The sequence below is a fragment of the Phodopus roborovskii genome, unplaced genomic scaffold (genome assembly GCF_943737965.1).
Source record: "Phodopus roborovskii unplaced genomic scaffold, PHOROB, whole genome shotgun sequence".
Lineage (NCBI taxonomy): Eukaryota > Metazoa > Chordata > Mammalia > Rodentia > Cricetidae > Phodopus > Phodopus roborovskii.
This window is the reverse complement of record NW_026126413.1, coordinates 16,955,315-16,967,823: the sequence shown is the minus strand read 5'-3', so window position 1 is coordinate 16,967,823 and position 12,509 is coordinate 16,955,315. Positions and strand designations below refer to the sequence as shown.

The following is a 12,509-nucleotide window of genomic DNA, read 5'->3' as shown; positions in this document are numbered from 1 at the left end:
AAACAGTGGCCCAAAAGATTTGCAGGAAAGACTCCTGCCAGCCTCCAAGCCTTCTAGCAGGTTCCTGGTCACTCATTACCCTCCCTCCCCGCCCCCTAAGGAATCTGACAAGGAAGATGGCGGTCCACACCTAGCAGCACCTCCTACAGGCTCCTCAGTACACGAGTTCACATCGTAAACATCGTTGAAATGAAGGATGGTCAAATCATAGGAGTCCATGTCTCCTGACCGGGTCCCCAGAGAGAGCTCTTCATCCAGCTCTGCTGGCTGGGGAGGTGCCAGCGTTGGCGCCTCCTCCTCAAAGGCCTCCATGCCTCAGGCACAGCATAGGATGCCTCTCTCCTGAGCCTGGGCAAGCCTGCACACATGTGCAGGATAGCAGCCGCAGGAGCATGTGCAGCACTTGCTGGGCCTGAGCTGGACTGAGGCCTGTGCTGCTCCTGAGTGCCCAAGCCTCTCTCTCCTGCGCTGTGCTAGCCTGACTGTGCCTAGGGCAAGCCGTGGCCGTCCTGTTGCCTGACAGCCGTTGACAGGCCAACGGAAATCCTGATGGCCCTTGCTTCTCCTTTGGCAGAATGAGGTCGTGGCTGTAGGAACATAGTCAGTGCTCATTCCTTTTGCATTTTGCATCTTTCTGAGTAAATATTTTTCTACTGCACATTTTCCAGTACTTTGCAAGAAGAAAATAGGACAACTATTAAAGACCTAAAATATTATTTTTTTTCTACACCCGAATTCTTGATTCCTGTCTGTCTGAGAGGTCCTGGGTATCCATTAATTTAACGACTGATCCTGGTGCCAATTCCAAAAGGAACAAATGAGACCCAGTCCTCATCCTAAGGGACTCTATGATTTCACCTTGCGCCTACCCTGTTCTCTCCAGACCTTGCCATAATCTTTTGAGGCCCTTTTCTGCCTCTCCCATAATACAAATTCCATTTCCTTCTTTCACTTTTATTTAAGATCGAGACAATTCACAACTAGTTTTTTGCTTCAACCACAATTCTTCTTCTGTAGCTTTCTTTAACACATCTAACATTCTGACCCGAAATACTGTTCTGTGGGATCTGACATTTTGTGCGTGTGAGAGAAAGAACAGAGTAAGTGAAAAAGTAATGCTTTTATTGAATTACATTTTACACAGCTATTGTGGCCTGATGGAATCCATCCAGGCGATCAATACGGTACCCCAGAGCGCTGCAACCCCTTGGTGTACTGCCAGCCAGACATTTGCTCAACTGAACTTGAATTAAATGGATACATCTAGAATACAAAGTGCCAACTTTGAAATATAAGAAAAATAAAACTTGAACAAATAAATAAAATTAAAGGATTGGGGTAGTGGTTAAGACTCTCTCCTATAAACACAGAGGCCAACAATATTTGTACAGAGCAGGTCAGTCTTTTGTAAAGTTTATATAAATAAAATTCCAAAGCCAAGCAACAAAAAAGATAAACCTATAAACTTACTATAAACGTGGGTATAAAACAAGTTTTAAAAACTAAATCAAATAGTACATTTAAAAATGGTATTGCTTAGCTTTCCTCAAAACTGTAAGAATTTACAACAAAAAATTTATCATTGTAATTCAGCTTAAAATAGTGGCAAATGGTGTGAAAATACTTAATAAAGTTAATCAGCTATTAGTTAAAAATTTGTAGCTATCTAAGGAATAAAAGAACCTTTCTTATTTTGATAAGCTAACAACAAAATTCTACTAAACTAACTTTAAATGTGTTCCCTATATAAGCAGCAATAAATGAATATGGCTGGACTTATCACCACCAATGTTTTAAGGCATTATTGGCTTCTAAAACATAATTAAGTGAATAGAAAAAAAAGCCTTGCCAACAAAGGATTAATATCTAGAATTCACAAACATATAGATACTCAAAAATAAATGGGTCAAAAACAGGGCTGACGAACTGAACCAAGTTTTCAAAAGGAGTTCAAATAGCCAGTAAACATTTTTAAGGTGTTCAACATGTTTATCCATAAAGGAAACACAAATTAACGCAATTTTTCAGTTCTCTATCATCCCAGCCAAAAGGACTATCCCCAAGAAACAAATGATGGATGACAGGTGTCCCTGAGCAGGCGGGAAAGTAGCTCTTACACACTACTGATGAAACTGTAGTGTGGTGCAACTACTCTGAAAGTAAGGTTCTGAAAACATAATTAGCACTCTCATTATTTCCATATGATATAATTCAAAATGTAAAAAATTCAGAGGTATTCAAGTAAAATAAGTAAACTACATGAATGGGGTATATTGAAAGGCCCTTTTCGGTCTTCATAATCTTCTATAAATCTAATTTTTTAAAATAAAAGTTTCTTTTGAAAAGTGAATACATATATGTGTTTGATTCATAATGTAATTCAGCAAAACCATGGTATACAAGACCAATTTGCAAAAATCTATCACAGTTCTTTACACTACCAATTATTAATCTGAAAAAAATCAAAGCAATAAAATTCAAGTCAAGGTAGTACTCAAAAGAACAAAAATATATGCAAATAACTTTAATGAAGTTGTAAGTAAATGGAGAGATAGTATGTGTGTGGTGAATTTGAAGATTTATTATTAAGAATGTATCTAAACTGGTCTATTAATTCAATGCAATCTCTATCGATTGATGCGAGCCTTTATGTAGAACCTGGAAAGCTGATTTTAAATTTTGCATGAAATAAGAAAGGACCATAATTTTTTAAAATTAACAAGGCCATTTATTTTTAGTTCATTGGGCGTGTTTTCTCTAATTCTGTGATTGTCTGATAATCAGCACCTGACCTCACCTGGGGTCCTATCATGGTTACTCAAATCTTTTCCTGATAAATAGTCTGTTCCTGTTCCTTTGCATGTCTAGTAACATATGGCTGGAAACTGAAGGTTTTATTATATGTTGAAATGACATGGAATCATCCTGTGTTGTTCTTTTGGGTTACTGGCTAGTCCATTTGTTTGGGCCCAAATTGCAAAGTTTGTCTTCCCTCTGTTAGGTAACAAGTGATAAATTTGTCTTCCCTCTGTTAGGTAACAAGTGATGTATAATCTTATGTCTTCAATTACCAGCAAGTCATTCTCTGCTGTGAGATAATATTCTTGTATACTGTAAAGATTTGTCACTAGTATTGGTTTAATAAAATGCTGATTGGCCAATAGCTAGACAGGAAGTATAGACTGGGAACCAGACTGGAGAATTCTGGAAAGACACAAAGGAAACAAAATAAAAATGCCTTACTGAGAAAAGGTACCAAGCCACGTGGCTAAGCATAAATAATTATGGGTGAATTTAAGTCATAGGAGCTAGTCAGAAAAAGTGTGAGCAGTAGGCCAAATAGTTTATAATTAATATAAGCCTCTGTGTGTTTATTTTGGACTGAACAGCTGTGGGATAAAAACTTCTGTCTTCAATTAGCCTTGGTATTGGTGCATGCCCTGTACCTGTGTAGTTTTAGAGGCCAAGCAAAGATTTGGTAGTCATTGTACTGATATGTGAGGACCCACCCTTGACTGGACTTCGTCTAAGGACACATCATCAACTTCCAGATCCTCCATACCCCTCAGACACTAAGAACACTTTACATGGAGACTTGAGATATTACTCTGTCGTTATCCCATCAAGACCTTTCTCTTTAGATTTTCCATTGCATTTCCAATCATAAAGTCATGTGGCATCTTGAATTGATAAGGCTGTGGTTTATAGTTATGGCTTTCTAATTAAATGTCCCTGCATCTGGAAAAGCCCATGAGGCCAACCCCTTCTCTAAATAAGCCACAACCTTATAATCCTTAGTACTTCCTGACATAATTTTTCAAAAAAAAAAGTACTTGCCTCAATTTTCTATTTCAAGTGCTTTCTTATGTTTTCAACTTATTGCACTTTAAAATGTCCAGTTATAATTACCATTTATTATATGAGTCATATAACTATTTTACTCCATTTACTAGAAATTTGGCTTCTTCTTTAAAATTTTCCATAGAATAAAGTTCTTTTAAATTCCATTAGTGATTATATTTTTAAAACATACACTTTTTTTTAACTCAATAGTAAATAATGCATTTAAATTCTCTCATTGAGACTCAAATCACAGGATAAAATGGTCAATAGGAGCATCTGAATAGACTTAGGAAATTTAAATCACATAGAGAATATAAAAATTGGAAAAAAACATTTCAATCACTATGTAAGTCCTAGCAGTTCTGAGCAATGTCTGTGAGCGGTTACTACTGCCATCAGCTTGGATTTCTTGTGGTACTTTTTAACCCAGCATCCACCTGATCCCTATTTCTCATTGTTCAGAGCAGTGCCTGAGATTTGAGAACTGGAGTATTATCAGTTTTCACTATGTAACTTCTTTGAGGACCTGTTAAGAACAAATCAACACAGATGCTTACAATTGGCTTTGTTTGGGATGGTTTCAGAGCTTATCTCCATTACTCTTGCCTTCATAAACTGTCACCTTTGGTAACACATCTGGGGCTTAAGGTCTACCCTTCCTCATCTGTGCTATATTTTCATGAATATTGCCCACCACTTTCAAGATTGTGTACATAGCCATCGAGATCACAATAAATCACATTTGGGTATGGTTTTCATACCTTTGCACTAATTCACATCTCTTTTGATTATCATTTTTTTTATTAACAAGAATGTTCGTCACTACATTTAAATAACTTTTACTTCATATATTAAAGACACCTTAAATGTGGATAAATTTGAAATTTTGGCTTATAGGATTTCTGTGTCTCTTATAATTCTAATATTTGAACAATTTTGCCAGCACGTGAGTGGGTACAAAATTCTGTTCAATCAGATTTACCTGGGATGCAATGGCCTTTGCTATATATGTGCATAGATGACAGCTATGAGAGACCTAAATAAAGAAACTCCTAACAATTCAGTGGTACAATAACCAGAGAAAGCACTTGCTTGAAGTTGTGGGTAGGAATACTCAGATACTTCTTTGACCTCTATCTCCAAATGAGAGAAAGTAATGCCTTTGATATAAAAAAAAAAAAACTGTTTTATGGCTGATTTGTTGTAAACATAGCAACTGTTATTTTATGAGAATTTTGGTTCCTACAGGGAAAAAATATTGGGGGGTTCCCCATTCCTTCATGTGTATACACTCTGCAGATCACACTTAGGAAAATGCCTGTTACCATTGGCCAGGCAGAGGGATGGGACATTTGATTTGTCACTTATGTTTGTAATGATCACTCTCTCTAATTAACGATGTGGACATCTTCATCATACAGGGTAGAATGCTAAAGGAGCTATGCTTATTCAGCTAGCCATCATTGCTTCTTTCTCACTGCATTTATGTAATTTTCATGTTTCCCAGTTCCTTTGAAACGAAATTTAAGTGTGGTGAATAGCATAGAAGTGCAGAATAAAATGTAGTGATTACTAGGGTTTTTCTAACTGTATAATATCTGTATATTATCAAAAAGAAAATACACATTATTATTGGGCAGAAAGTTAAAACCCAAACAGAAAAGCTTAAAGCAATGCCAAAAAATAATAGCAACCCTGCTGTATTCTATCATTTTTAAGTCATTGATATACTTAAACTACCATAGATAAATGGGAAAGACAATGAATAAATACATACAACAATACACATAGATCAAACACCAATTCAACCTTACTAGTAATCAAACAAATACCAAGCAAAGTACATTGCAGACAGCTAGCATTTAACTCCTCAGTTTTAATTAGTAGATAATAATGGATAGGGTCCTGAGGTCTGTGGAAGTAAAGGAGATTCATGAAATCTCTGTCCCTTTTCCTTTGTTTTGCTGTAACCTACAACTGCAGGTGGTAAATAAAAAAAAAAATCTATTGGGGGGGGGAAATCTATTGAAAAATAGTTTTGGACAGACAAAACTCCGCCTTTATCCTCTTAGGGTACTTACTAAGCCTGAGAATTGCATTACCATTAAAAAGAAATTCATAAGAGAAACACATTCTAAATGTATTCACTATAGTTTTATGGGACACGAAGCCTTTTGAGGAAATGAAGACACAAATGACAGAGTCTGCCTCTGGTTGTTTCTACTTACCAAGATTATAATGATAATGATTTCTTTCCTTTGATTTTTAACTCTACACACCCCTTCTTTTACCTTTGATTTTATTTCTAGATTATACAAATGCATATATACATATATATATACATATACATACATACATATATATTGATTCCTTTCCAATATCTATTTCTTATATTTCTTATTTTAGTGTCATGCTGGCTAGCATCTCAAATGTATTATTCATGAAAGTTGTATCAGGTGCCCTTGTAGTTTTACATATCTTAAAGATAATGTCTTCCATGCTTCATGCCTCATCATTATAGATGAGGTCTCCTCTAATATTCAGTAGACACCTTTTATTATATTTGGTAATTTTTTTCTTCCTAACTTACTCATAAAAGTATTTATTTTCCATTGATGTCAATTTCATGAATGATTTTATTTTATAAAACCAGGGCTGGAGGTGTAGCACAGTATACAGTACTTTTCTAACTCATGCTAGATTCCAAGTTTGATCCCCAGTACGACAAAAACAAAATATTTTTTTAAAAATTATCATGCAATTCTTAACATACTTAAGCTGATAATATGAAAAATTATTTCTTTCTTATATTAACTTTCTTTCTTATATAAACTCAACCTTTGTGAAAAAATTAACATAATTCTATTAGATGTTTTGATATAAGTGCACCTAGTTATAAAGCCCAACTGTGTGCAATGAAACACACCAACAAAAAAGTTAGAACCCAAAAACTTTACCTTTCCAGGGCCAGTTTCCCTCTCGCTGCATTAATTGTTGTCCAGTGTCATTTTATCACATGTTCAGTCTGTGTGGCTATTACTATACTAAAGAAACTCAACAATCACATCCTTCGTCATCAGTATAAGATCCAAGCAGCCTAGGCTAGAGGGATGGCCCAGCAGTTCAGAGCACGTGCTGCTCTGCTCCTGCAGAGGACCGGGTTTGGTTCACAACACCCACATGGCAGCTCCAGGGCATCTATCGCCCTCTTCTGGCCTCCATGAGCACTGCATGCACATGGTGCACATACATACACGCAGGCAAAAAAATAAAAAAAAAACACCCATACATATAAAATAAAAATAAATAACTCTTTTTTATTAATGATTTAAATATCTGGATGAACATGATGACTCAGCCTGTTTTTACCAGGCAGATATGTCGTAGCTGTTCCCTGCCCCAGCTCAACCCTCGTACAGCTGGATGTTGTATGGTAGATATACGGAAGGACTAAATTCAGGAATGTCTAATCCTAATATTTAAAACAATTCTACTAATGTCCTTAAAAACCTGTCACTACTTCCTTTGGCTTCATTGTCAGTAAGCTTTCTTTATATTGTGGACATGGGGCCCTTTCTGGCTCCTCCCTTCTACCTACTTAGTAATTCCAGAGTAAGGACCTCTGCATGCTAAATAATAAGCTGACACTTAATCATCTCTCTTCCTATATCTAGGGACGGAGGCCATGATTGTCCAGACTGTGTTCTGGCCTTTCTCCATCATGTGCAAAGCGGTACTCTGTAACTGTATTCCCTCTGACCAGAATCACCTGAAGAGGAGGAAAGACAGCTCCTACAGCGAAAGAAAGCAAGAATCAGCAAAGCCACCACGATGTCCATGATAGAGATGCACAGACTTCTCAGAGAACAGCCACTCTACAGTCTCCTGAAGAAACTGCACTTTCACCAAAGAGATTCCCAGATACACAGTTTGAACCATCCCTTTCCTAAATTTCAGATGTGTCATGTATGACCTGGGGTCTCACTATCACATCATATTAACACATTTACACACAGCTACGTTTTTCCTACTAAGTTAGACTCTCTGGATTTAGATATTGCATGTGAAATTCAATCACCTGATTAGAGAACTTCATAGAACTTCACATATCCCCCTTATCACCTCAGAGCCGTTTGTAGACTTCCTTTGTAAACTCTACCACCTGCCACATGCATTTCCTTTTTTATTTTTAGTTTTTATTATTATGAATCCAGGCTTCTTTGTGTCAGGGAAATAATCCTTCCCATTCTAAACTACACTTTATCCATTCTATACATGGTATGTCTCAAAATGTTGCTAAATTTTCACTTCTAAAATTTCCAATCAATTTTCTCTATTGTTTATAGAAGGCAGTGATCCAAAATACTTGGCCCGATATTTCAAGATCAATTACAAACTGTCTCCAAAACACTTTTACAATCTCCTTGATTATTCTTTGATTATATAAAGCCTCTTATCTAGCCAAACAATCCATTTGCCATTCCCCATACCTCTGTGTGTGTGTGTGTGTGTGTGTGTGTGTGTGAGAGAGAGAGAGAGAGAGAGAGAGAGAGAGAGAGAACCTTCTCCTTGTGCTGTGTCATTTCCCAGTTCCTTTGCCTTGCATCTTTTCCTTATTCTTTTCCCCTTATCCGAGTCTAGCCTCCATTTGCCAGAACACTTCAAATTTCCCAATTTTATTTTTTATAACTCCACCAACTTGATATCTCTCTCCCTGAAGTTTCCTCATCGTTTTGATCCACTACTTATTCAGTAACAAAATATGAGCCTTTCCCTTTTCCTATCCACAGTCAAGTAAGTCAGTGGGCATGTTGAAAGCCAACCTAACTCTACTTCTACCTCCCTAGACACTGTCCTCTAAAGCCGGTAACACACAAAGAGCTCCAGACCTAAAACCAATCTTGGTGCCCAAAACTGTGAGCCTGGATGGATAAATTTGTACAATGAGGTCATTGAATTGCAACAGCTCTCAGTTCCCAACAGTAATTGGCATGGTTTATGTCACTAAATTTCTGCTTCAATTTTTTTTTCAGATCTTTGGATTCTTCTGGAAAATGGAGCCCTACTCCAAATTATAATCCATTCCGTTCTGATCTCAGAACCTTATTGAGTTCTTTTCAGCCCAATTCCAGGTCTCCTGACTGCTGGGAGACTCATTCCCAACAGATTCCTCTCACATATAGTGTAGGATGCTGCTTGTTATTTCTATTTTGTGGCTGGAATCCTCTTCAGCAAGGACCTGTTTTATTTGTCTTTGCGTCCCCAGCACTTAACACAGTTGGTAAGTGAACATGCTGGATTTTCGTTTGTTTATTTGCTTGTTTGTTTTGCAGTGAACTTTTTTATTTTTTAATAACTTCAGATTTGCAGATACTTTACAATAATAGCACAGAAAGTTCTTGTAAACCTTTTGCCCCAGGGATACCATCTCACACAGCCATGGTGTTCTTGTTTAAATGAAAAAACCAAATAGTATTCAAATAGTCAGACTTGGAATTCATAGATCATTCAAATGTTCCTTTTCAGAGGTAGGACTCATCCAGAAGTGCTTCACTGGGTCCAATTAACGTGTCTCAGTAGCCTCCACAGGTCTTTCTCAGTTTCTCAGCCTTTCCTTGCTTTTCCAAACTTTTCGGAAGAAAATCAATAAGGATTTTGCAGGATATTCCTTAAGCTCAGTTTTCTTCTTCCCCTAATTTTCTTCATTGACAAATAGAAGATGTACTCCTTTTTGTACATTTTCTATTGACATTTGTTAGTTACATACAGTGATGAGTTTTGTTATGATGTTTTCATATATATCTTCTTTATTTCAGTCACACTCAACCCTTATTACTCTCTTGTCCCCTTCCATTTCCACTGATCCCATGTTGTTCTCTGATTTGTCTGTCTTTTTTTAGTGTGTGTGTGTGTGTGTTTAATTAGGGCCTATAGGAACATTCTTTAGGAACTGGTAAGTTGTCCATATTCTCCCTCACCCACCATAAAAGTTGTGTATTTCCTCCAGAGAAAAACCTGAAGTCAAGGCTAGCATGGATTACATAATGAGTTCCAGGACACCCAAAGCTTCACAGGAAAACTCTATCTCAAAAACAAACATACAAACAAATAAAAAAAAACAAAAACAGAACAAAACAAAAGGTTGTATATTTTTACCAAGGCAAAATGCTCAAACCAAGCCAATTAACAAAAATATAATCTCAGATTTTTATCATTGTTGTACAGTGAGAGCCCTTAAAATTTGCTTTGTTTTTTACTACCAAAGAGTGCTTTGTAGACTGCCAGAGGTCAGAGGAGTCACCAACAGTCTTATCCACTGTGACCCCTGTGAACTACAATAATGACCAGTGTGGCAAGACCTGCCCATAGATACAATAGTGACAAGAATATTATAGAGTAACTAACTGCTTTTTTATTAGATTTATGGTTGACTCCAAGGAGAAAATATATGCCTTGTCCTGTAAATCTGTCTAAGAACTCATGGTTGGGAGCTCACAGGTCCCAGAGGTGAAGCCACCACTATTATTCAGCTAGATGTACATGGTTTGAAGTTGCCCTATAAATTAATATCTTTGTACCCACAGTTTAGTACAGGTCTCAGACCTCATTAGAGAACTTTCTTTGTGTAATGGACAGCTGTTAAAAAAGAAACAACGGATCAAAGGGCAGAGAATAAATGTCAGTGTAGTTCTCAGCCACAAATGGAACATCTGTGTCACCACAGGCACGCACGCACACACACACATACACACACTCACAGAGGCACACAGTGCACTGGCCACCAAGAAAGAGGGAGGAGAAAGGTTGGAAGTGCCAGAGGTCAGAACATTCTGGACATGACTAAAACGGCATTCTGGACATGACAGAAACAGTGCCCTCACGAACTCGCAGCTGCTGCCATTGCCTACAGAAAACATGCAAAAGACCAAGATAACTAACATTCTAACATGGAACAGAGAAGGGCTCATGAGCCCCTGCCCCTGAGGGGTTACTGACACTTGATGCCTTCTGGGGAGGGAGTGTTGCTCTTCTTTAAGAGTCTAGTCCCTGGTTAGTTGACCTCACTCAAGTAATGGTCCCACACCCAGAGTATATGGACAGCACCCACTGAGTTCAGTTATTTTAAAAAAAAAGAAAAGAAACACAAAGGACTTGAAGTGGGGGAGGGGGAGGAAGTCTGAGTGGATCTGAGAGGAATGGAGATTGAATATAAGCAAAATATGTAAGAATATTAAATAAAAAATTACTAAAAACTTATTTTCTTTAAAATATAATACATTACTCTTAATTATAGTCAACATAAGTATAAATGGATCTCTTGGATTTATCTCTATCATCTAACTAATTTTGAATCCTTTGACCAACATCTCCCAAACACTTAGCCACTGTGACAAAGGCAATACCATTGGAACTCCCAAACAAACAATCCCCAACAAGATGAGCCCTCCCTGGTCACTGAACCAATATGAACCTCACCACATTACCCAGCATCACAGACATCCAGTTTGCCAGGAAGGGGCAGTTCTCACCGCAGTCCTAGTTTATCATGCCTCAGGGTGAGGCATGAACTATGATACTGTCATCTTAGTTTGGTATTTTTCTTATCTACAGAAGTGGGAAACTTGTCTAATTTTCTTGAGTTTGTTTATATTATAGAACTTAGTCTCCTGAAAATGCCAGCTATCAATTAAAATTTATCAGTGATAACCTACCTTTATTACAAAAAAAAATTTAGATAACATTTAGTACTGGGATTTGCTGTATTCTACTTTAGCCTTACAATAAACAATTATCTATTTGCTGCCACTATTAATATGTGTTTCTTCAACCTATTTGTGTACTGAATCTGATTCAGTTATTTCCTCTAGCTGTGTAGAATTCCCAGCTTATATGGACAACATTATTTTTTGTTAATTTTCATTGCAATTATAATTATACAGCAACTTGAAAGCTTAAATGCATAAAAAGGAGGAGTTATTCCTTTAAATGTACACAAAATTTAGCCAAGTATTGTTATGCCAAAGGCATTTTCTTCCTTTTGAGCATTTCTGTTCATCAATCTTTACTGTCTTATCCATTTAGCATTTCTTCTTAGACTGGGTCAAGACATATTATTGTATCATTTCTCTTGTTAATATTATATAAAGAATATTTTGCTTCTTTTAGTTAGATAATAAAACCAACATTGAATATTAGGGAAGCCATTTGACTTTAAAATTGTAATTAGACACTACAGATATAACTTATATATGCTAAGAAATTACATTGAAGTTACTTTTACTTGTTCCGGATTAATACCAGAGACCCTGTAATGGAGATTGACTCTCAAATGTACGGAAAGGACAAAAAGTATTGTGCATATCTTTGAAGAAGGACAAAGGAACTGAGTTCCTTTTGAATGTGAAACCTGACTTGATACCTACATTTGAATATGAATATGAAAAACAAAACAAAACAAAAAAACTGCCATGAGGAGGCTAGTGGCCTCCATTACTATGTCATATGTAACAGATTGGAGGAGCTAGTGGTGGGCTCTACACTGGCGGCTGAGAAAGTGAGAGATACTGAGGCTGCGCGAGCTGCCAAACAGGAAGTAGACATTGCCTGCTTCTTCCAGACTTCCAGAATTTAGGAATCAGATAACGCCTTCCCACTTCCATAGAAGC

At 37.0% G+C, this 12,509-nt stretch overlaps 1 protein-coding gene across 1 annotated transcript in view; it reads right to left on the bottom strand.

Moving 5' to 3' along the window:
- The window catches only part of LOC127221040 (snake venom 5'-nucleotidase-like), a 32,507-nt gene extending 32,195 nt beyond the window's left edge, over positions 1–312 (bottom strand). Inside the window, exon 1 of the mRNA XM_051182933.1 lies at positions 131–312. Within this exon, the coding sequence (XP_051038890.1) occupies positions 131–312 (182 nt within the window). The remainder of the gene's footprint in view (positions 1–130) is intronic.
- Positions 313–12,509: the final 12,197 nt, after the last annotated feature.